The following is a 24,805-nucleotide window of genomic DNA, read 5'->3' on the forward strand; positions in this document are numbered from 1 at the left end:
GGACTTCGAATTCCCACAATCCCTCAGCCGTCGCTCTTTTCTTGAGTCTCCCCCGACCTGCAGTCTCGGTGCGGCTCGTTGGCACTCCCTGGGCTTGGACCTGCTCCCCGGGTGGGGCCTGTTCTGGGAAGCCGTCCAGGGAGAGGGAGCCCCGGCTGCGGGGCGCTCCAGTGTGACGGTGACAAGAGGGCACGGTGCCCCTGCTCCATGGCATCCACACCACATGGCGAAGGGACGGGAAGACACAGGCAGCGAGGACCTGTTGGCAAACACCCAGAGCCGCCCCGAGCAGGGGATCTGGCTCGTCACTCAGAGTCCCTTCATCTGTCCCAAAGTCGGGCCGTGTCAGGAAGTGGGTATCGGGTGGGAGAAAAGCCATCTTGGGCAGCTGGCTGTAAAACACCCGAGGGCCATGCACTTGCAGTCACCCCGAAGCACCCATTCCGTCACCCTCCGCCACAGGGCCAGTCCAGGGGCAGCTCCGTGCAGCCCCGTGGACAGCCTCCCGCCTGCGTGGGACCTCGCTCCTGTTAGGACTGCCGTCACAGCCCAAGCTGGTCTGAAAGGGCAGACAAGGGGCGTGCTTATAGATTCCGGGTGATTCGCATCCTCCTCGTCACTCCTGGGGTGTGCACGACCGACCAGATGGAGGCAGGGTGCTGGGGGGGAGAGCAGAGGGGTTAGTAGGGCAGGGTGTGGGCATCACCTGTGAGCCGTGTGAACCTAACCCAGCTGATCGGCCTCTCTGTGACTTGGTTTCCTCCTCTGTAAAAGGAGCTGATACCTTCCTCACAGGGCTGTTGTGTGGCTTCACTGAACCCATGTTTGTAAAGGATTTGGCACCACGTCTGGCTCATCGGAAGAGGTCAAGCAATGTCAGCAGTGTTGTTATTAGGGTGACCAGGGCTAAAAGTGTTAGTCATGGAAGCCTTCCTGGAGGAGGAAGTCCTGGAGCTGGCACTGGGAAGAGAGGAGGCATGGAATAGGGGTGTGGGTGTCTGTGTACATGAGTCTGTGTGTGTCTGTCTGTGTGTCTGTAAGTGTGTGTGTGTTGGACGGGTTGTGAAGGGAGAGAGTGGCTGCTGGGAGGCAGGAGGAGCTGGCCTGCAACCGGAGGGGCGTCAGTTTCCTCCTGGCCCAGTCTGGGGCTTCGTGGGGAGGAGACCCCGACTGCTCCCGCGTGTGGTGGGTGGGCCTTGGGGCCTGTGCCCTGAGGGGGCAGAGGGGCTGCGGCCGGGGTGCAGGGGAGCCAGCCTTGAGGAGGACGTGTCTGGGGTCAGTGGCCAGCCTCATGATGCACTGCCGATGCTACCCTTCCTGGGCTGGCCTCAGTTTCCCTTTCTGATAGATTCTGAGAACTGCCCCCCTGCCCAGAAACATGGGGCTTGTCTGACCCTCGGTCCCTCGGCTGCCATGACACAAGTCCCAGAACTTTCCTGGACGTCAACGTCCACACGTTTTGGATGAAAAACTAGAGCGTGGGAGAGACAGGGAGAAATCCCCGCTGCCCGGGACAGAGAGAGCCCAGGAGAGCCGCTGGCGCGGGCAGCGGGGGCAGGGCGAGGGCGCACAGGGAGGCAGCCCCCAGCGCAGGGTGGCCAGGAGGGGCAGAGGAGCAGGGAGCGACGCTGAAGTGCGGTCCCCTGGGGATCTCGAGCATGGGGACGGGCCACAGGACGGCAGACCGGGGCGGGCGAGTACTGGGGAGCCAACACCCCAGTTCAAAGGGAAGGCAGGAAGCAGCCCGCGGCAGGAGTAAAGGAAACCTCTCAACTCTGGCAGAGCACAGGCGGGCGCGGCCGGGGCGGGGCGGCTGGCGGCAGTGAAGAAAGCCTGGCTCGCTCAGGCAGAGCTGCCCCGCCCGCCGCCACCTCCCCGCTCCCCTCCCGGCCCTCGGCCTTCCTCCCAGCGGGGTCTGGCCCTGCAGCCTGGTGCCACGGCCGGCTCGGCTCCACTGCTCAGGAGCTGGGCCTCCCCGGGCAGGTAACCTCTGCCAAGGTGCCATTTCTCCATCTTGAAAATGGAAACACCAGCAGTGTCTGCGTGGAAGGGTCCTGGGGAGCGAGTGAGAGAGAGCCGGCCGGGGGCCTTTCATGATGGGGCAGCCACCCCTCAACCACAGACGGGCTCCTGAGGCCCAGAGGCAACAGCAGAGCCGAGTGTTGGGCAGGGGAGGGGGGCGGGGTCAGGGTGTCCAGTCTGTTCTTTCTGTTGCCCGTCAGATGCTTCCTTCCATCTGCCTTCCTTCCCTCCGTCCTTCCTTCCCTCCTTTCTTCCTCCCTCCCTCCTTCCCTCCTGCCCCCCTCACCAGTAGGCCACTCGCATTGACCTTCAGGGAGATGGGCCTTTCACAGAGCTGTTCTCCCCCAGGGCCCCTGGCTGGGATGATGGAGGAAGCCATCCTCCTCAGAGGGATGCCTGGAGCAGACAGGCCTGGTCTGGCCCTGAAGGGTGACTGTCCCAAGAGGAGAAGTCTAGGCTGCCAGGTCCGCACTGTGTGGAGAGTCCTGCTTCTCCCCTGAAGGCAGTTCTGTGGAGGTGGTCTTCTCTGGTGCAGCCCCAGGACAGGCAGGTGTGGACGGGCCTGCGATGCTGCTCGTGGCTGCCCTGGGACACGCCCTAAGGAGCTGATAGGGATCCTCCTCTGAGCTCGTCCCTAATGGGCTGTGTGACTTTAGGCTCGTAATTCACTCTATTGGGAGCAGGGACAAGGACAAGGACCCCTGCTGGGGCTCTGGACACCTTAGGAAGGCACAGGAGATGGGGTGGGGGAGAAATTTCCAACCCTCCTCCCCTCTGTTGGAAATGACGACTTTTAACCAAACTGAAATGGACTCTCTGCCTCCGCGGCTCTCAGAGTGGTGGGAGAGTTTGTGCTGACTAGTCCCTTGGTAAGAAGAGGGAGTCCCCAATTTCTCACGACCATTCAGGTCTCTCTTCCCGCCCTTCAGATGCCGGAGAACAGGTCTCAGGAGGAAAAAAAACACCCAAGAGGCTAAACTTGGGCAGGGAGCAGAGAGTTATTTTGGAAGCAGCAAAAGGACATGGTGGGGGGAGAGCTCGGGGTTGGCGCTGTGCCCCCCTGGAACTGTGCCAGGGTGGTGGGCGGGCCGGCGGGCATGTGGGGGCTGGGCCGGCTCCTCCGCCACAGCACCTCCAGGGCGGAGGTTTCCTTTGCGTCCCACGGCTGGCTCTCTCTTCCAGCCACTCTCCTCTTCCTCCTCCAGAGCCAGTGGGAAGACCTGTGTCTCGGATCCTCCCCAGCTCTGGGGGCTCCGGGTCCCCCTGATCATTGTGACATGCAGAATCTGAGGCTGGGCCGGGGAGGCATCTCAGGGCCAGCATTCTGCCTCCCGGTCTGCTCCAGCTCCAGCCCACGGAGGGCATGCCTTCCTGGCTGAGGCGTTCATCCCCTGAACTGTGACCTTTCTTGTAGGAAGATGCCAGATCATCAGGAAGGTCCATTCTTGGGGCTCAGCAGCCCCAGCCCCCCAGTGGGCCCAGACAGACACATCTAGGAACCTACTGGTGTCTCTGCTGCCGGCACTTACAGCATGTATGTAAGCTCTGTGCCACAGCATCGCACATACACCCTGGAGGGAGGTGCTGCTGCCGTCCCATCTTCCAGATGAAGAAACTGAGGCTTTTAGATGTTCAGGAGCCTGCCTAAGGCCGCTGGCCTGTCATTGCTGGTCTGGGATTTCAACCCTGCAGGCTCCCTCCTAACTACCAGCCTGCACTGCCCTCGGGAGTCAGAGTTGGGGGTGCTGAGCTCCAAGGGCCTGGACGAGACTCTGGGCGTGCTAAGCTGAGCAGCCCCTCCAAGCCCATCTCCAGTTTCTCATCTTCCCCAGGAAGAATCAGTGGTTTTCCCCACTCCCCTCCTATCTGCCAGCAGCGGCCTCTGGGAGCCCCTCTGCGGGGGCTGCTTGAAGGGGACGGGGCTGGGTTTTCGGCAAGGCCATCAGGGAGGTGTGGGGATGGTTATGTCAGGGGAGACGGGAGAAGCTGGCTTTCTCTACCAGACGGGCATGGGAGCATCCACCGAGGACCAGCAGTGACGAGAGAGGGGACTGGGCTGGTCAGGGCAGGCCTGGGGAGGAGGCCCGCCCTGAGTCCTGGGGACCGGGGGTTTTGGGCGGGATGGGTAGGGAAGGCCCCCAGGAGGGGAAGGCAGGAGCCCAGGAGAAGGGCGAGGAGCAGTGGGGGCCTCCAGTGCTCCATAGGGACGGCAGCTCTGTCCTACTTCCGAGGAGGGTGTTCCAGAGCAGAGCTCTCTGCCTCTTCCTCCTCGGGGCCCACTTGAAGACACCGCTCCAAGGCGTCCAGTGGCTGGGCTGACTCAGCCAGCGCTCCGGCCAAAGGTGTCAGCCAGCCCCAGGCAGCACCCGGCCTTCCGGTGAGGACACCCTCTCTCACACACCTGGAGGGCCTGCCTGGGAGGAGAGAGCCTATGTGTCTGCGGGCCGGAGGCCTGGGTTCAAGTCTTGACTCCAGCACCAAGGAGCACGGAGCAGCCCTGCCCTCACCCTGCAGCGGTGCCGGCTGGGGCTTCGCTGGAGGAAGGCCAGACCCAGCTCCCCTGGCCCACTCTCCCCACCACTGTCTCGGCGCTGGCCCTCAGAGGTGTCCAAGGAGGTGGAGTGGCCCTGAGAGTGTCCAGACAGAGGTGGGTGGAGGAGGAGCCTAGTGTCTTCCATGCCCCAGTGTCAGGGATTTGCACATGGTCCCGAGGCCCCAAACCCAGGCAGACAGTCTTCTGGAGGGGATGAGGGGGGCGCGGTGGTGCCAGGGAGGTGCCATCACCATCACCAGCTATCACCCCAGCCCAATACATTGAAGGGGACCCTGAGGAGCTGGGAGGGGTGCTTCCCTAGGTGGCCTATGGGGGACCAGGTATATGGAGGTTTATTCCGGCTCCCTTGTGATCTGCAGGTTTGAACTGTCCCCCGACCTGAGCGACCGCTGGCTCACGGGAAATGGGCCACAGGCAGCAGGTGCTCGGGGCCTCCGAACGCCCCCTGCGGAAGAAGCCCTCCCAGGTGGACGGGCCTGAGGACTCTGCTCCAGGTCTCGGGGCATCTTGCGGTCTTCTTCAGGTTCCTTCGCCCAGAGGACAATGTAGTCCCGTGTGGGTGCCTCGCGTGTAGAGTGTGTTTGACCCCCAGGGCCGTTAGCGCACCGTATCATTCTACCACCTCTCCCCCAGCTTGCGCTGCAGAGCCCCCGTCCCCTGCTGGTGGTCAGTGACGATGCCACTGAACTCCCAGCTGCGGTGGGAGCAATCTCTCATTCCTGCATTTAACATGTGTGGACTGAATGCCTGTGTCCGCCAGGGCATCTGCTGGGGGCATCCTCAAGCAACCACCCCTGCAAAGCCAGCACTGTTGTCACTCCCCCTCAGAGGAGCAGGGCGCCCAGTGAAGGGGGGAGCCAGAGTTGGAGGGAGGCTTGGGGGCTCCAAAGCCAGTCTCTTTCCTCTGCCTGAAGGCTCGAAGAGGGAGCTGAGACACTTCCACAAGGAACTGGGACACGTGGGGGTGAGAGGGGCACGCAGGGCTGGATGAGGAGCTGCAGGCAGGCTGCACAGGGGGCACGGCTCATCCCAACTGCTGCCACTGACATGGAAGCCCCTGGAGGGGCGGCCGCGGTATGAGGCAAGAACCACAGTGTTCTTCGAGGGGTGGCATGGTGAGGCGGGATAATCATCTCTTCCTGATGAAGGGGTTGCAAGATGCAGCCCCGGAGGACCTTAGCACGCAAGGGGTGTCATTTCCCTTCCTGTGAAAGCATCAGGCGGTATTATAGACCTCTGTCTGTGCAGGGCGTGCATGTCTGTCTGTCCATCTGACAGGGGATTGCCCCTTTGGACTCCGGGATTCTGGAGGAGAGGGGCCATGCCTCCCCCTGAGACAGGGGGCTTCCCAAAGGCAGGTCTGTGCTCCTGGTCCCTCCTTCTCAGGACCACTTCACACCTCCCCTTCGATCGTGCACACACCCCTTCCCAGTACCAGCCTCCACCTGCCGGGGCTCTGGACGGGGCCACACGCAGGACGCAGGACACAGTGTGGGAACGAGCCCTCGGTCTACTCTCCCTCCCCCGCAGCACAGATCTGGGCGGCCCAGGGTGGGGTCTCTGAGGATGGGAGCTGGATCAAGTGTCCAGCGATTGTGAGAGTCGAGGCCGTAAGCTAATCCCCCGCTTTTGTGGTGGATAGAGCCGATTAGGAGGCTGGGAGGGGACAAGAAAGGAAGCGGACTATTGTCCAGGACAAAAGCCAGAGGGGAGAAGAATTGGGACGGGCTGGGCTCCCGCCTCACTCACCTGGGGCAGACCCAGCAGAGTCAGGGCGGGGAGCTGGCTCCCCCGACACGGTCACCAGGCTCGGCACCTGTGCGCTGGGGGCCAGGGTCCGCTTCGTAACCAGCCACCTGTGCCGTCGCACCGGCCCCGGCTCAGAAGGGCCCTGCGCTGGGGTTAGTGCTCTGCTGTGGCCGTCTTAACATTCTTCAGTCTTTCTAAACGAGGGGCCCCACATTTTTACTTGGCACTGTGTCCTGCAAGTTCTGTAGCTGGTCCCGAGCTGAGCCTCGTGTTTCAGATTGGTGGAATGAGGATTCTCAAACGAGACCACGTCTCTGGCGTGGGCCTGCGGGGCCTGCGGGCCCTAACACCTCAGATGCATCTCCTCTGTTCCCATGATCAGGGTGGACGAGGAGGGGAGGGAGGAGGGCGTCTCCTCCTGGGGGACACCGCGGGCAGAAGAGGCCGCCTCTGTCCAGATGCACCTGAGGTGGACCCGGGGCTCGAAGGCAGACTGGGCATCCTGGGCTGGGGCCGTCCTGGGCCCAGTGTGGCATCTGCAGGGACAAGGGTCATGGGTGCTCCGTGCAGTGTGTGGGCACGGGGCCCACCCAGAGTCTCGGTGCTTCTGTGAACACGTCAGTTGTCAGACCCTGGCGGGCAAGGTCTTGGCCTGAACAGGGAGGCAAGAGCATGTCAGCATCCTGTGTGTGCCGGCTCCTCCCAGTTTCTCTAGTATAGCTGAATGGTTAGCGCATGAGACCTGAGGCCCCTCCGCCCCGGTTCAGACCTGGCTCTGCCTTTCCCCAACCCGTGGGGAAGGATTTCCCCTCTTCGTACCGTCCCATCCTCACCTGTAAATGGGGATGATGGTGATGCCCACCTCACAGGGTCGTTGTGGGGGGCAGATGAGCTAATATGGCGAGTGTGGCGTGAAGCAGCCATCTATCTGGTGGGCAGGAGCGATGATCATTCATTCAGTCAACAACAGATGTGTATTGAGCATGTGCTTAGCTGCGGGCACAGCTGTGCCAGGCACTGGGATATGTGGACACTCTCCACAGAGCAATCCCAGGCCTGGTCTCCTTGAGAGACGAGGATGTGGTTGCACACCGTGTGAGCCCCCTACCCACAGAGCCCGTTTCCCGCTCGCCCACCTTCTGCTGCAGTTTTCTCTGCAACGAGCCGCGAGGGGCCGCACAGTCTGCGAGAACAGGAGTGGCTGCAGACGCCTCCTCTGATTTTGTCTGCAGCCCCCTGTAGCTTCAGGCTTATCCCCTGCTCCGTGGGGTTGGATCAGAGGCCCTGGGCTGGGACTCTGTGCTGAGTGCCTCTGGACAAGTCCTCTGACCTCTGGGCCTGTGTCCTGCAGGCTGAGAGTTCCTGATTCCAGATTTTATAGGGACAATCACCGAGTATAAACACAGACGCAGAGGGAGGGAGGAGGAGCAGGCGGAGGCTATGAAGAGCCTGGGTGAGGGAGGTGCCAGGTCCCCTGAGAGTCACAGTTTCACTCAGCGAGACTCGAGACCCGGGGCTGGGACAAGGCAGGGCAGTCACCAGCACCTCCAGGGCTGCGTGCCCAGCCAGAACAAGGCCCCCCATTAACTGTGTGCAGCCAGCGGAAAGAAGAATGCCCGAGCCCCCGCCGGCCGACGCCACGCCAACCCGCGCCTCGCTGCTGGCTCCCCTGCCCTGAATGCAGAAGCCCAGGGTGCCACCCCCCCACCTCCGCCTGCCCTGCCTCCACCTGCCAGAAGGAATTAGCCGCACTGTCCAGATTGGGATGGGGCGCAAAGGCAGCATGCTGTGGGGCCAGGGGACCTGCTGGGCGTGGGGCTTGGGGTCAGGAAATACCTGGCTAACCCTGGACCCCTGGCGTGCCTGGTCCTGGTGGACAGGCCTGGGGCCTGCAGGGGGGCGGGGGTGGAGAGCGTAGGAGGAGGGGAGGCTTGGCCCGGGGGCCTTCCGAAGGCTGGCCACAGCCCCTGCCCCTGACCTGGGCTGGACCCCCACACGGACAGACCAAGCCATTCACCATCCCGCCACTTGTCTTGGGGTTGACCCTTCAGGAACATGACCCCTGGGAAGTTCCTCCTGGTGTCCCTCCTCCCTCCACGTGTAATGTCCCTGAGTTTCCCTCCTCTTTCGGTCAAGAGGAGAGAGCCGACAGCTACCCTCTGCTTCGCTAGCCCTGAAGGCACTGAGGGTGGGCTGGGCGTCGCTTCATTTTCTCCATGAGGAAGTGGGCCTGGCCCGTGTGGGCAAGCAGGGGGCCAGAGATGGAGATGCCCCGTGGTCCCTGGGGATCCTGGAGGGCCCGCCTGCTGCTGAGGACACTGAGCGCCTCATCCTGTCCCTCTGTGGAACCCGCACCTCACTGCAGCCTCCCGGCGCCCCCTGCGCTCAGCCACAGCTGGCCCGCACAATGCCCATGCGGCGCCACTGCATGGAGAGGCGGCGGCACCCTTGTCTGGGCCAGGCCCCACCTGCATGTCTTGATGAGTCAGTTTGGTCAATCCTTAGCAAAAAAGTGATTGAAAGATATTTATAAGGGGTTGCTTAAAGGAGACTTATTAGCATGTCCTTAAGCCTTTTTCTCAAAGCACGGTCCGCAGACCAGTGTCATCCGGGAACACGTCAGCAGGAGAAAGCTCAGGCCTCGGCCCAGACCCACTGAGTCGGAGCCTGCATTCTGGAGGGGGCCAAGCAAGGCCCTAGAGCTGGTCCCTGGGAAGGTCAGAGCATCAGCTGACTCTCTGCTCCCCCACCCCCTGGAACTGCGTTCACCTAATGTGCACTTGGGCGATGCACCACGGGTTCAAGTCAACAGTGATAAGAAGGAGCCCGTGGACCTCGCTGTGATTTCCTGCAAGGCTGTGCTTAAGAAATGGGTTCCGACCAGAAGCCTGCAGCTCCGGGGGCAGGAGGAAGTAGGACCCAGGGGGAGTCTCTCTGGAGGAAGCCAGGGATGCATCAGCTTGATTTAGGACACGAGGGGCTGGCTGACATGCCTCTTCCTCCAGGAAGCCTTCCCTAATCTCTCAGCCCGGATGAGGGCTTCCCGTGTGTGCCCCCTCTGTCCCCAGGCTCATCCTCTGGGATCTAACTCCTGTTTACTTGTCTGTTTCTCAGCCCAGGCTGGAGCCCCAGGAAAGGAGAGTCCAGCCGCCAGTGCTCCCTGGTCCCATCGGTGCTGGCACATGCCCCTCGCACATGGGTGCCCCAAAATATTGGTGGAATGAGTGAAGAAATGAATGAAGGAATGAATCAACAAATGAGTGGCCAGAGGCAGGAGGAGCAGAGCAGGAGCCAGCAGGCTGGAGCAGACGTCCTCACCTGGGAGGGGGCGGGCGGGCGGGCGGCAGCGCTCTTTGGGCCTGGCGGTGGCACTGACCTGGCTCCCCCGCAGGCCCGAGGTGTGGCAGGCAACCCAGACGGCTGCGGTGAAGCCGGAGCCGTGCCGCCGAGTCTCTTAAGCTGCCCGTCAGCCAGCTCGCAGCCAGGCTTGGGTTTCATTAGAATGAGACATCTGTTCTATAAACCCTTCCACTTAGAAGCTTTTGCCTTTCCTATTCATTCTCTTAGCTTTTTTTTTTTTTTTTTAAAGAAAACCTCTTTTGAAAATTTCCATCCAGTCTGAAACAAGCTAAGACGAACAGAGGTATGTGCCTGCCCCTGGGCGCGGATGCATCAGGGCTCTGGCCACTCGAGGCTGCTGGTTCTGGAACCTCCACGCTGTCTGGCACTTGCCTGGGCTCTGAAGGTTCAAGATGAATAAGACCTGCGGTCTGTGCAAAGAGAGGTCTCGGGGCGGTGGGTGGGAGAGCTACCACCCCATGAATCTGGGGTGGAGGTATGCACCCAGAGGAGTGGGGAGCAGGAGGTGGGGGAGTGTGTCCCACTGTGGAGTCCTGTGACCATGTAGGGCACACGGATAGATGGCCAGGGAAGTCTGGGAGGGAAGCCTGAGGACACCAAAGCCCTTGGCCATGCCAGCAAGTCTCAGCAAGCATTTATGGAGCACCTGCTGTGTGCAAGAGCCCGTGCAAGGTGCGAGGGATGCACAGAGGAGGGAGACGAGAAAACAAACCACAGAAACAAACATCCAGCTTCAATTCAAGAAGGTGGAGGCTGAGAAGGATTCACGAGATGCCGTGGGAATCTAGAGGGGACCCTTAGCCAGCTCGAGGCTCATGGGAGACTATCAAAATGAGTCCTTTTTTTTTTTAAACTAACTTTTATTTAAGTATGATCTACGTCACAGGAAAGGGTACCTATCAAAAGGGTATAGCCTGACAAATTTCCACAAGCTGACCACACTGGCACGACCAGCCCCAGACCAAGAAACAGAATGTCAGCAGCTTTCTAGAGTTCTCCACCAGCCGCCCCTCCTTCCCGTCACCACCCACCCCCACCAGGGCAACCAGCCCCGTGATTTCCGACGGCGCAGGTGCATTGTGCCCTGTGTTTCGAATTTCATATAAACGGAGCCCTATTTTGTGTCTGGCTGTGTTTGAAGATCCGTCCACATGGTGGCCACAGGCGCGGCTCATTCGGTCCCACTGCTGCGAGGTGTTCACTGTGGGAGAACACAGCGCAGCTCATCCACCCTGCTGTTGATGGGCGCCGGACACCCTCTGGTTTGTGGTGGTCCGGTGGCGCTGCGGGGGGCGGTTTGTACAGCCGTTGGCAAGTGCGTGGATGCGTTTCTGTCGGTTTCATACCCAGGAGTGAATTGCTGGGTCGTAGTGGGTCCAGGAGGATTCTGGAGGGTGGGAATGACCTTCCTAGGTGAGGTGTGAAAGGGTCGTTGGCTAGGTCTGAGGCCTCAGGAGGGAGGCCAATGGTGGAGGGGGAGGAGCGGGAGAGGGCAGGGGGTCCCACAGCGTGGCCGCGAGGACCGGCAGTCTACTGAGACCCTCTGACTGCTTACCGTATAGTTTCCAGCGGCTCCTGTAACAAAGTACCACGAACCGGGAGGCTTACGACAGAGGCTGATTCTCTCCTGGTTCTGGAGGCCAGGAGCCCGGATCCAGGCGTCGGCAGGGCCGCATCACCATGAGGCTCGAGGGGAGCCCCCCCTGCCCGCCTCTCCTAACTCCTGGGGTTGCCGTCTTCCTGGGCTGTGGCCGCGTCACTCCAATCTCTGCCTTCGTCTCCATGTCACCATCTTCTCCGGGTGGCTCTCTCATAAGGACACCTGTCATGGGATTTAGGGCCTGCCTGAATAATCCAAGATGCTCTCCTCATTTCAAGATCTTTCACTTAATCACAGCTGAGACCCTTTTCCCAAGTAAGCTCGTATTACCAGGTTCCAGGGACTGGGACGAAGACATGGCTTTTGGGGGCCACCATTTGGCCTATTATGCCATTCCTCACTGCCATCCTAAGCACCCCAGCTCCATTCCTCTTTGCAAAGGCCGCTTCCAGATGGCTAAACCTGTCCCTCTTGGCACTGCAGGCCAGGCTTCCTCCAGGAAGCCCTCCGGACTGTATCCTGGCCCTGAGGCACTTGAAAGTCCTCCAGCACAAAGGCTCAAGGCTCTGTCCAACCATGTCTGTGGTTCTGCTGGATCCTGGATGGCGGCTTCCTCAGGGCAGGGCATGGCTCCTCCTGCCTTCCTCCTGTACGAGGCACACACACCTCCTCCAGGGTTCAGAGCGGCTCTGCACACAAGGGTACTAGGAACAAGGAACTTGGGCTGAAGGCACCTTTCCAACAGTGTCCGGTCCAGCCCAGGGCACTATGCCCAGTGGCCAGCCCTTCCCCATGCCCCCTCGCCCCAGACAGCCCCACCTCAGAGGGAACCTGGCTGTTACACTGTCCTCTGTGTAGTCCTGGTTACACACACAACACAGGGAGGGAGGGAGCATCTGGGGAAGGGAGGGAGCCCAGCCCTTTTCTTTTCCTCGGAGGAGGCCAGGGAGGCAGGAATGCCTTCGGCTGGGGGACCCTGGCCAGAGATCAGAAGATCAAAGGATGCGCAATCAGGGCTGAGGCAGGTGGCACCACTTGGACTCCTCAGAGAGAAGCAGCTGCTGGTGCCTCCTAAGGGCAGGCCCGACCTGGAACGCCCTCCCCTCCCGCGGCTCCCCAGCCAGCTCTGCAGTAACGCTGCCACAGTGTTCTCCCTGACGGGGGCTCTGGGGGAGAATGCAGGTGAGGGGAGGGATGCTGAGCTGCACTCACGCCCCCCAGGGGCACAGCTAACACCCTGGCACACAGGATCCTCCTGTTAACCCTCACAGCAGTTCCCGTAAGAGGAAGTACTAGGTACCATTTTATAGATGCAGAAACTAAGGCACAGAGAGAAGGGACTAGCCCAATATCGGACAACGGGGAGGCGGCAGGGCCAAGATACAAACCCTGGCAGTCTGACCCCAGAGCCCACATCCACCACACCCTGACGGAATGGGCAGAGATCTGCTCAGTCCGACTGCAGCGTTAGGGAGCAAGGCTAGACGTCAGGAAGGGCTGGGCCATGGTGTTAGATCCAGATCTCAGATCTAGCCTTTCTACAAGTCCCATGAACCAGGGGCTGGGGAAGGGGGTGGCTGTTGGGGCGCCAGCCAGAGACAAGGACGGAGGTGGTAGGAGAGGATCACGCTGAACCCGGCAGGAATCGCCCCGGGGGACCAGGCATGCGGGGCCTCAGGGGCCCACGGTGCAGGGAGGAAGGGAGCCACTCAGCACGGGTGGGTGTCTGGGGACCTGCCCCCCGGGCGGCTGAGCACGCAGGGCACGTGAGCAGGTGGGCTTGGAGGAGGGAAAGTGAGCTCCGGAAAGTTCCACTGGTACTGGTCAGCCCCTGGGAACAGGACCCAGAGGCCATTGGGCCTCCCAGGCGGCCCTAATCCCCATCTATTGTTCCTGAAGCTGCGGTCAGCTCTCCACTTCCGGGCCGTTTCAGCCGCGGGTGGCAGAGGGTGCGGGGAGGCAGCGAGCAGGGGGCGGGCAGGGCACAGGGTCAGGGGCGCGGGGAGGCAGCGGGCGGGGTGTGGGCAGGGTGAGTGGGCAAGGGGCGAGAGAGCCGCAGGAGGCACGGACAGGGGCGAGGCTGGTACCTGCGGGGTCCGGGGTTGGAGCTACTGTTTCGTTTGTTGTGCGGCTGTTTCAACAGAACCCGCCCGGGGAAGGTTGGGATGTGAGGTAGCATGTTTGCGAGTCCCAGTTTCTTTACTTAAAATGGAAATAAATAACCCTTCATTCCCCGACCTGATAAAAAGATTAAAAGAGACCAGGATGCCCCAGATCTCGATAACGGTAGAAGACACTACAAAGGAGGCGAACAGGGGGCAGAGAGATGGGTTGGACACCCCCTGGGACGTTGGCTTCAGAGGGACCTTAGTTTTGCTGAGCCTCACCTGTAAGCTGGGTCTGCAAAGCCTTCAGCAGTGTCTGCCCTGGCAAAGGTGGCTCTTATTACGTGCTCTGAACTCCCAGACTCTGCTCTTTCCCACTAGACTCCAGTTGAGACTGGGACCCGGTGCAATTTAGAAAGCCATGTGTCTGGGGGTCCTGGTGCTGCCCTAGCCAGGGTGGGCGTGGGTGGTGAGTGGGGGTCCCTCCGTGTGTGTCAGTGGTGGTGAGAGGAGTTGCTGGGATGGCACAGGGCGGAGGGCAGCCTGAAGCAGGAGGAGAGCTTACATCTGGACGTGGGTGTGGGGGTGACCGAATAGAGGGCCCTTTCTCGGGTTTCCGCCCCAGACACACCCTGCCTGCCTCTTTATCCAGTGACATAAAGGCAGCAGGATCAGGAGCTTCAGCTGGATAAACAGGGCTCAGGTCTGCGGTCAGCACACAGATCAGAGCCCACCTCCCGCCCCGGGGCTGTCCCGGGCCTTCCCACCTGGACCCCTGCTCCCCACACCACCCGGCCCCTCTCCTGGGCCCTGGAGGAGCCCGGGGTTGCCGGGTCTGGGGAAGGGGCCTAATTCTTCCCTGTGAGGAGGTTGCTTCCCATAGGATGTCCCCCTGCTTCTCCTGAAGGAGCTTCAAGTCTGATAGGGAGGCGGAATTCACACCACACACCTGCACGCAGACATAGAGCCTTCTAGACGAGCCAGCGACCCGAGTGAGGGCTGGAGACGACGCGGGGAGCCGGAGGAGACCCGGGCTAGTGGAACACATGGGCAGAGCAGGTCCTGAAATGCACAGCCACTCTGTCTTCTGGGCCCGTCCTCTTTCCCTCCTGCATTAGGGCTGTCTCACGCTCCTTGTCAGTCCTCCTGGGGGGGCCACTGGGGTGCCATTGCTGCATAGAAAATGGACCTAAGCTTGTGTTGTGTGCATGTGACAAGGACGGGTAATTGGGAGCCATGAGGGAACCCCAGCCCCGTGAGGAGACCAGCCACATGAATGAGCAGGCTGAGACGAGGAGGTGATGGTCCGTAATCGAGGGCAGGATCGCATGGCCTGATGTTGGGACTGAATCTGACGAGATCAGAGTCAAAAGCCCAAGTGGGTTAGTCTGAGGAGGGCCTGTGACACTCAAGGCCCAGCCCCGCCTAGCACTTGTCCCTCAGGCTTGTAATTGTCCACTCTCTTGTCATTGTCCCCATCTGACAGAGCTCTTGGAGGGCAGGGGTCCTACTTGGCTGGGGTTTGCAGCCCCGTCACCTGGCACAGGGCCTGCTGTATGGTGGGGACTCCATGCACGTTGGTGGAATGAGGTGTGGCTGGATGACTAAATGGGTGGCTTGAGGCTGGAGGCACCTGAGCCCTCGGTGGGTGGCAGAGTTGGGTCGTGGTGCTCATGACTGTTGGTTGGTATTCACCACATGCCCGACACTGGCTGAGCACTTTAGCAGTGAGAAAACGCAGGCAGAGAGAGGTGAACTAATTTGCCCAAAGGCACACAGCAAGTAAGTGGCAGAGGTGGGAACCAAACGCAGGTCAGTGTGACCACAGAGGCCACACGGGTGCCGTCTGATAGAGCAGCCTGTGATGACGGGCGTGGTTTAGATCTGCGCTGTCCGATGTTGTGGCCGCTACCCACGAGTGGCTATTGAGGCTTGAAATGTGGCTAGTGTCGCCGAGGAAGTGAATTTTAAATTTGATTTAATTTTGGTGTAAGTTTTAGATGTGAGTACTTACACGGGAGTAGCGGCTGCCTTGTTGGACAGCGTGAATCTATAGTGTCTCTCAGGGAGAGGGCAGAGGAGAGACGGAGACTGGGGCCGGCCCTCCACGGCTCCCGGATGCTCTGCCCTTCATGTTGTGGGCTGCTCTCTGGCCACACTGCAGCGCCAGCCGGGCCCAGGAGGCCTGGGCCCCATCAGCTTCCCCGCCTGTGGGTGGCACGGCTGACAAGAGGCAGGAACTGTGGGGGAGAAGCACACACGGTTCTGCAATGCCGGTGCCCCGCTTTGCTTTTGAGAGCCTTCGCCTGGCTCTGGGCACGGCTGAGGGACAGCTCCACGGGCACAGCTCTCCATCGCCCAGGACGAGCGCTCCGAGCATCCTGACCAGTCGCCTGGGGCGGGAGCAGCCTTTGCACCGGACCTGTCGTAGCACTTCTGACTGAGACTCAGGGTATCTGTGGACCACCCCAGCTTAGCCACATCGCCCGGCAGAGCCAGAGATATCCCCTTAGCTGGAACGGGCCCGACTCCCTCACAAGGGGATTCCCCTGCGGTGCTGAGGGTCAGGGCCAGCCCCAGAACTCAGTCTCCATCTGTGACGCTGTCCCCTCCCTCGCTCTGCCCGGCACCCGCTCCCTTGGCGTACTGTTGCCCTCAGAGTGCCCCCTTTCAAGAAGAAGCTGGAGCCATCAGGTTTGGCCTGACGTTGGTTCCAAAGGCGTCAAACCAAGATTTCCCAAATTGAGCATCTTTGAGTAGGAAGGACCACCCTGGGTCTCTTCCCTCCTTTCCCTCCTCTCTCTGCATCAGAGCGTGAGGGGCCCACGTCACGTAGATGAAATAGGATACCCATGAGCGACATTCCCTGACGTCTGTGGTCCTTTAACCCAGGGCTGAAAACATCTCTTCTTTTCTCTCCCCTGGCTTTTAGGAACGTCTCCTTGCTCTGCCTTTATCCCTCCCTGTCCCACCTGAATGGAGGGTCACCAGTTGACTCTGGGTTTCCGATCCATGCACAGGCCGACACAGCTCATCTGCATGAGCCCCTCAGACTGCTTAGCAACCCCGGGACTTTCTGCCCCCTTGCAAATGACCCCAAGTCCAGGTGCCAGGCCCCCGGCACCCCTCCAGCCTATCTCTTACTGTCCCCTGTACCCTCCTTCAGGAGCGCTCCTGCCACTCCCGGCAGGCTGGGAGATGTTCTCATTGCAAACAAGGTAGCCAAGAAATGACAAAATAAAGCAAAAGTCCTTTTATTTAGAACAGAGCATTGTCCTCATGCAAGATTTCGTGCAAAGCTAAGGGAACGCATTGTGCTGTCATGTGTATGAACATAGATACACTTTTCCGGATTGGAGTACACTCCCTTTGTTTGGAAATTGGTGAAAATTGCAAAAATCCGAGACCTGTGTGTCAGCGAGTGTGTTTGGATTCTCAGAGGAGACAATTTGTACCGAGTCATCTCTGCTAAAAAAAGTGTCATCCGGGAGTCAAATGGACGGAGGAGGCTCGTGAGGGACTCAAGACCATCGTGGTGGGTGCAGAGAGCGTCGCCCCCAGTTTAGGAGACCCAATTCGAGCAGCGACACTGTTGTTCACTTGCTGTGTGGCCTTAGGTAGCTTTGTGCCTCTCTGGGTCTGCTTCCTCCCTTTTGAATTGAAGGAGTGCAGGCAGAGGAAGGTACCTTCCATTCAGGGCTGTTTGAAAATGCAGTGGGGGGTCTGGATGGTCCCGTAACTGGAGATGCTACTGGCACAGAAAGCAAAGCCAGCGGGGCCAACAGCCGTTCGGTGAACGGGCCGGCCCGGTGCAAGGAAGGGCTCTCCCACGGCCAGAACTCCCCTCCCCGAGTGCAGGGGGTGCTGTCCGGGTGCCGCCACGGTGGGCTCTGTTCTGGGAGCTCCTTGTGTCTCTACACACGCCTCCCTCATTTCTGCCCCGGGGAGCCAGCCCTGAGCTGGTGCTGTAGAGTCGGGACACGTGGTTGAGAACTTAGCTAGGAGAGAGGCTGCAGGAGCAGTTTGTAAACCACAAAACAGAGTGGGCTTGTGGCTTTCTGTTGTTACTTTGTGAGCAAACAATCCTTCCCCCGCAACACTGTAAACTCCTCCAGGGCCCAGACCCCTGGCCCCGCCATGCGGCGAGCCGAGCCGGGCACCCAGCAGCCAGTAGAACATAGCTTACTGAGCTGTGGGGCTGCGGGGACCTTGGCCTCAGTCCAGTTGACCCAGGTCCCCCCCGATGCCGTGCTCTTTCCTCTCTGCCCGGTCGCCTGCTCTCTTGCGGTCAGAAGAACTCAGCACATGTTCTCTGAGCACCAGACGGTCCCTGGGGCAGCTAGCCTGACGACTGCCCTTTTCGACAGGCGGGACCACCCCGTTGGGCTCTTTCTACACCGGCCTGTCCTGCTCCCTGCTGACCCCAGGCTGTCTCCCAACGTGCAGTCAATGTGGGGAAGGGCTGTCAGTGCAGCTGTTGTGACAGCCCGTTGGGCCCTAACCAGAGGCTGCTGCCTGAGAGGAGGAGGGCAAGGAGCAGGCTGATGTTGCAAGGGCATGTGGATGAGCCTTCAGAGCCAGAGCTCAGGGAGAGAGGATGCCCCAGTGGGAGAACAGTGAGCATTGTTAGCAACAGCCCCAGTGGCTGCGGAACTCAGCACCCAGTAGGTTCTTCATAGAGATTATGCCCTTAAAGCAGAGTGGGAGACGCTCAGACGAGACATAGGGACAAACATCCCTGGAGCGCCGGCTCTCAGCCCAGGAGTCGAAGCCCAGAGGCCACCTCCCCTGTGTCTGTGACACATTCGTCTGAACATTTATGGCGCACCCCTGTTGTCTGGGGACCCCGCTAGGATGTGGGATACAGACAGAGAGGACTGAGAGTAAATCTGTGCCTTGAGGAAGCTCATTGTCATGCGGGTCGTTAGACACTAATCAGGATAGTTCACTTAGACAGGCGTAAGCAAATAATAAGGTGTGTTGTACGTTTATTAACTCAGGTAATTCTCACAGCTCTCGTGAGGCAAGCGCCACTATTATCGCTATGTCACAGATTGAAGGAGGCTGGGAGATGTCAAGTGGCGAGCAGCCACGCACAGCTAATTAGCGCCCAGCTGGGTTGGTAATAAAGGTGAGCATGGTGCTGGGTGCACGCAGAGCTCAGTGTGTGCCAAATGCTGTGGGCACAGGGGCCACCACGTCCGCTCTGCATGGGGCAGGCATCACGGAGGAGGTGACCCAGGGGCTCGTCTCCCAGGGGCTCGTCTCCCGGTTGCTCTAACTGCCCTTACCTGGCTGCAGAGATGGGTAACCCGAGCCCACACCGCAGACCGTGCAGAAGGGACGTCACTCCTTTGGCCTCTTCTCTGGCCGGGTGGGGACAGTCCTCCCGGGTCCGACCTAGAGGAACCCAGCGGCTTTGCCTTTTGCTGTTTCTTCTTCCCACAGGAAAACGCAAGCAGAACAAATCCCCTGCGCCCTTGGGTATCAGCCAGATTGCGCAGGGTGGGGTCTCCTCGTACCCTCCCCCTCCAGCTTGGGCTTCACCACCCTCAGCTCCCCAGCATCCCCCCCTTATCCAGCCTGTTCCTGGTCTCCATGGCAACACCACCTCACCAGCTCCCTTGGGTGGTCCGGTCACCTCACAGGGTAAAGCTTTGAGAACATTTTCCTAATACACAGCCAGAAACTTCTCCTTCCCATGCCCAGGGCTGCCCCTCTCCCCTCCCTTTCCTCCCGTTAGCTTCGCCCCACTGGTCCTCTCCTGCCCCCTGTGACTGTGTCCACTGAGAGGACACACAGCCCCCCTGGAACCCCAAGGGCTGCTGGGAAGAAGCTTCAGAACGGGTTTGCAACCCATCCTCTCAATCCCCTTGCTGTTCGATGAGAGCAGCAGTTTGCAGGGTCCAGGGCAAAAGGAAAATGTGCTGTGTCTCCTCCACAAAGAATTCAGAATTTCCGAACGGCAAGAGCAGAGAGGTAAACAGTGCCAGGCCCTCCAGATGAGGGTCTGTGCAGCTGCACGGTCTCGTGCCCCCAGAGCCCGTCGGGAGAGCGGAAGTGGCTGTGTGTGGTGGTCGTGGGTGATGGTGTTGGAGCAGGGTTCAAGTTCAGGCATCAGGCATCCAACTCAGCCACAAGGCTGACCCCAGGCAGCGTCGCTGAGCTCCTTCTGCTCTTGTCTGGGGCCGAGAGACAGACAGACAGGAGGCCGGAGGTCAAAAGAGGGAACCAGGCTCACCCCAGGTCACACAGCCAAAGAGCGTTTTCCAATCAACAGGACGAGAATTGGGTGAGGTCATTCATTTCCCCCGAAGGGTTTCTGTCTTTCTAATCAGTGGATGCTTCGAGAAAGTTTCTGACTTTTAACTCTCCAACACTCTGATGTGCACGCGTCAGATACACACGTGCCCTCAGGCATGCCCAGCACCCCACGAGACATGCACACCCCGGAGCTCGTGTTTCCCAGCGCATGGCCCTCGTGAATGCACGTGAGCTCGTGCAGCGTCCACCAACCCCGGGCTCCCCGAGCACCATCGGCCCCCAGTGTCCCTGGGTCCAGCACAGCCCCAGTGTCTGAGCTGTGCTCTCTGGTTGATGAGGACAGCTGCCCTTCCAGGAGTGTCATGGCTCAGCACCACCGACTACCCAGGACAAGCCCCGTGTTCAGACGCGCTCCCCAAGACTCCAGCACGGCCTCCCCCGCGCAGGGCCCTTGGCCCTCCGGGGTCTATGGCATCAGTCAGAGGGTCTCAGCTTTGAAATCACCGCCGCGCCTCCCTTTCCAGCTCCGTGCACTCCTCCTCCTTCCAGTTTCCGTGGACCAGCCTCAGCGCTCTCCTTTTGTGAGAGGGCCAGGCCCGAGCCGGCTCCCCACCCCCCACCATTTGAAATCCACCCTGCTCAACCCCCCTGACGGGGCACTGCAGCTGGGCTGTGTGTTGTCTTGGGCAGGATGTGGGCGCAGGCTGGAGGTGCTGGCCCCCTCCTCCCCAGGGGAGAACAATGAGGCCGCGAGTCCGGGTGGCGGGGCGGAGGGGGGCCTGGAGCCACATCAGAGCGCTGAGGTGCGGCCCCCGGAGGCATGGCTGAGTGATGAGGCCTGAGTCACAGACCCGCGTGCTCCTTGAACTCCCGCTGCGCGCCTGTGGAGACACGTCCAGAAATGCACGGGGTAAACATTTAGAGGTAATGGTTTCTGTGGCACCTCGCGCCTGCCTCCCTGCCTGGCTGAGGGTGGGTAGGCCCCCCAGGGGAGGCGTCCCATCACACCCAGGTCCCATGGCCTGGGCTTCTGTGCGCCTCACTGTACTTTCTCCCGCCACTGTCCAGCGTCCCCAGTATCTCTACATTTCCCCCGGAACCCTAGGCTAGTGGAGCCCGAAAGCATTCCCAGAACCAAACTTGGACTTGAAGTCTGTCAGCGAGCTCTCTTGGTTCTGCTCCCTAAACGGTGGCTGTCGGCACACCAGCTCTGCCCTCCTCGATGGGGCAGCCGGGATGGCCCGTCCATCTCCACGTGGAGCAGGGAGGGGGCTGTGGACAAGAACCAGCCACGAGTCCCATGTGCCACGTCCTCGGCTCAGCCCTCGTGGAAGGTCTTCCTTCCTCAGAGCACATGGCGTCTGGAGTCCAACCTTTATCACGGATGGAACGTTTGAGACTAAACAGTCTTTTTATAGACAGGACTGGGCTCCCAGTGCCCACCCAGCCCCCCCCCCCCCGCCCCCCCCACTGTGGCCAGGCTGCCTGTCTGAGCACACACGGCAGCACGCTCATCTCTTTCTCAGGGCAAGGGAAACACTGAGGTTGAGAGGCGAGCGTGCATTCCTAGGGCGGAAGAAAGCCGTGGGAAGGCCTGGGGCTGCCAGCAGGGTGGCGTTCTGGTCTGGGCCACCTTGGTGCTCCCCGGGGAGCAGCTGGCAGAGGCGAGAAGCAGCTGTTGGAGTTTGAAATAGGGTGCAACCCAAATGTGTCAGGCGCTCATATAGTCTCAGACACCGCTGCTCACCAGGGCACAAACAGAAGAAGACGCCAACACAGAGCCAGACCAGCAGACTAGGGCACCAACCCCTGCCCACCTCCCCACAGGCCTGTGGGGCTGGGACACGTGCCTACAGGTCACTGAGGGACAGGTGGAAGGAAGAAAGCAAATATTTATCGTGCACGTACTATCTGTTAGTCAGTCTGTAAGCATTTAATCCTTACAAGGACCCTGGGAGTTTAGTGTTATTCGTCCCATTTTTATGGATGAGGAAACCGAGGGTCTTAGTGGCTAAGAGCCTGAGGTCTTAAGGGCTCTCTTGGAGAGCCCAAGGTGGGGAGAGTTGACCTCAGGGCCTTTTGACCCCAAAGCTCTGCGTTCTTCCCTCTTTGTTTTCTTGAATGAAAATGGAGATAACAGTGGAACCTACCTTGGGGTTGTTGTGAGAGTCCAGTGGGGTTGTTTGGGAGAAGGTCAGTCGGTTCCTGGCTCAGGGGAGGCCTCTTGCCAGTGTCAGCTGTTACTGTTGTGACCATGCTGTGTGCGGGGCGTCTCTGAGCACAGTGACTAGAACCACCCACGGGGGCTCTCAGATGACGTGGGAAGGGGGGAAGGATCCAGGGAGGGGGTACTTTCACCAGGGGAGGTGACATCTGCTGTGGTGTGCCCAGAGGTCACGTCCTGCCGTTCTGCCATTGGAGAGAGGCAGAGGAAACTGAGGCAGGGACGCCAGCAGACCAGAGACAGGCGAGCTCAGAGGCAGGGGCTCCCCACTGGCTCTGGGGTTGAATCAAAGGCTGAGCCCGGTGGCCATTCCACGGATGATCACACCAGGGCATGCATCTTGGGGGAGCCTGCTCCATAGACCATGGCAGTGGTCCCTGTGCCTCAGTTTCCCCACTGGCAAAAAGAGAGCATGCGGTGTTATTGGGGTGGAGTGACCTCTCCCCTCCTGCTCTGAAGTTCTGGGACTTGCTCTCTGGCTCCTCCCCCAATGGGGAGGTCAGCGTCCTTCATAGTGGGGAGGGGTGTCCGGTGGAGGGAGGGAAGGGCCGGACGAGTTGGCGCTGGGGGAGAGAGAACACTCGTGTGGACCTGGAGGGCCTCGTCCCAGCCCGTTTCCCTCTCACAGAGAATGCAGCCGCTGGACTTGGAGTTAGGCCGGGGTGGCATGGGGTGCGTGGGAACCCTGGGGCTCTCTGCGGGGGTTTGGAGCTGACAGTGCGGGATGGGGCGAGGGCAGTCACAGCTCCTTCCCCTCCTCTCTCCGTGCAGAGACCTGAGCATGAACAACCTCACGGAGCTCCGGCCTGGCCTCTTCAGCCACCTGCGCTTCCTGGAGGAGCTGTGAGTAGATGCTTGGTGGGGAGCTGGGGCGGGGGCTGGATCCTGGGGGCTGGGCTGGAGCTGGCCTCTAATAGCAGGGAGAACCCGGGCTCCCAGGAGGAGGGTGGAGCTCAAAAGAAAGGGGCTCTGGACAGCAGGTGTCAGCCGAGACCTGGCCCAGGCGCGGACTCGGGGTGGTGCGTGGGGCCACGTCGCACAGGAACCCTAAGATCGAGCATCTTTCCTCCCTGAAACCAGCTCCTCTTGGCAGCTCCCCCTTTCTGTCAGGGCTCTCGCCTCTCTTTGGGGGTCATCTTTGACCTGGTCTCATCCCCCGTCTCCAGTCACCGGCCACTTCCCAAGTCCTGGTGATTTTCTCTCTGAAATGTCTCCCATCTCCATCCCTTCTTCTCTGTTCCCACTGTGCCCTAGACGCCCCCCACCTCCAGGGGCTGCGCCAGCCTCCTAGCCGACAGGTCACCCTCCTCCTCTCTAATGTGCTCTGCACATCTTCAGGGGGCATCTCAGCAGCTCAAGAGCCTTCCGTGGCTCCCGTAGCCTGAAGGATCTGCACCTAAGACCCTCCCTCACCCGGCCCCGACCTGGCTGGCCACCTCTGCTCCAGCGAGGCCAGTCCTGTTGGCCACCCCTGGTTCCCCTCCTGCATGTGAACAGATGTCCCTCAACCTGGCACGCCCACCCCCTTCCCTCCACTCAGACACATCCTTTCTCTATCAGCGCCAAGCACAAGGCCCGCCTCCTCCTCTCAGTGCCCCTGGTTAATCCCTTCCCAGGGCAGCCGCTCTCAGCCTGGAATCCTCAAGTCTGGCCTTATGCTCCCGTGTGCTCCTGGATCAGTCCTCCCCTGGGTCAGAGGGCCGGTCACTCTGCTCCCAGCCCTGACTTCCATCCCAGCCCTGTTATTCTTGCTCTAGCACCACCGCCCGTCCTGGGGGCCCTATCAAGCTTTGCTTACACTGCGCCAGCTGTGGGCTCCCTGGAAACACTCACAGTCCCACCTGTTTTCTGGGCCCCACGACTCCCCAACAGATCTCCCCATTGGGACCCTAGACAGCGCTCCCCAAGGGAGCAGTGAGCCTGCCTCCGCAGTGGTGACCATTCTACCGCCCCCAGGGCTGGGCTTTCCAGACCTGGCACTTACAGGGCCACGAGGTGCTCCAGGGGCAAACAAGACAACAGAGCTGTCTGCTCCCTCCAAGCTGCAGGGGAGGCTGTAGAGGCGTGAGGCAGCCAGGCGGACACAGGCAGGGCGGCAAGGAGCTTTCCCGGGGGAGGGAGTTCTTGCAGGCGGTGACAGAGAGAGATTCAGCGGAGGGGCTTTTGCATGGAGGTGACACGGCTGGGGCGGGAGTGGGCTCGGGAGCTGGGGCAGGTGCAGGGAGGGCTGCTCATCCACCCTTTCCACGGGAGGGGTGGCCCCATCTAAAGGACCCCCGTGGCAGATGCCGCATCCAAAACCCACGCTTGGAGGCCTCAGATGCCGACACGTCTTTTCACATGGTTGTTTTCTTAAACAATAAATGAGACTCCAGTAAAGACACTCTTACTAGAGAGAGCGCTTTACAGAATAGCTTCTGAGGCACTTCAGCACAGCCTCCCTGTGAGGCCCTCTCGGTAAGAATCGAGCCCGGACACAGCGTCGTGGGGGACGCTGCAGACCCCAGAGTGCCTCCAGTGGAGCTCTGCTCCATCAGGTGTTTGCATGAAGTGCATTTTGTTGAATTTGCTCCGTTTAGAATCGGTGATCGCCCGTGACAGATGGGGACAGGCTCTATCATCCGAGTGTTAGATGGAGCCTGACTCTCCGTTCTCTGAGCCCCCTGAGAGTGAGGGTCAGCGGTGTGGTTCGGGCGTGGGGGATGCAGACACACCCTGTCTGTATCCACCCTCCCCTGGTGACGGGGCAGGACGCAGCCCGGGAGCTGGGGCAGGAAACCCTGGTGGGCAGAGGGGACGTGGCACTGAGGAACTCACGTGAGCCCCACGTTAGTCAGATTTGGTGAGGACACCAAACTGTGCCAGCGCCTGGCCCTGTGACCCTTAGGGGAAGTGTCGAGACCTCTCCGAGCCTCAGTTTCCTCATT

General features: G+C 60.4%; 1 protein-coding gene across 3 annotated transcripts in view; it reads left to right on the forward strand.

Annotated features, from left to right (window-relative positions):
• LGR6 (leucine rich repeat containing G protein-coupled receptor 6) overlaps positions 1–24,805 on the forward strand; it is a 108,222-nt gene that overhangs the window by 2,936 nt on the left and 80,481 nt on the right. For 2 of the 3 annotated variants that reach the window (XM_046679936.1, XM_046679937.1), the window contains exon 2: positions 22,650–22,721. In XM_046679936.1, the coding sequence (XP_046535892.1) occupies positions 22,650–22,721 (72 nt within the window). Of the gene's footprint in view, positions 1–12,369; positions 12,468–22,649; positions 22,722–24,805 lie in introns of those variants that run through there. The other variant, XM_046679938.1, reaches the window with a different exon arrangement.

Source organism: Equus quagga, chromosome 12, assembly GCF_021613505.1.
Source record: "Equus quagga isolate Etosha38 chromosome 12, UCLA_HA_Equagga_1.0, whole genome shotgun sequence".
Lineage (NCBI taxonomy): Eukaryota > Metazoa > Chordata > Mammalia > Perissodactyla > Equidae > Equus > Equus quagga.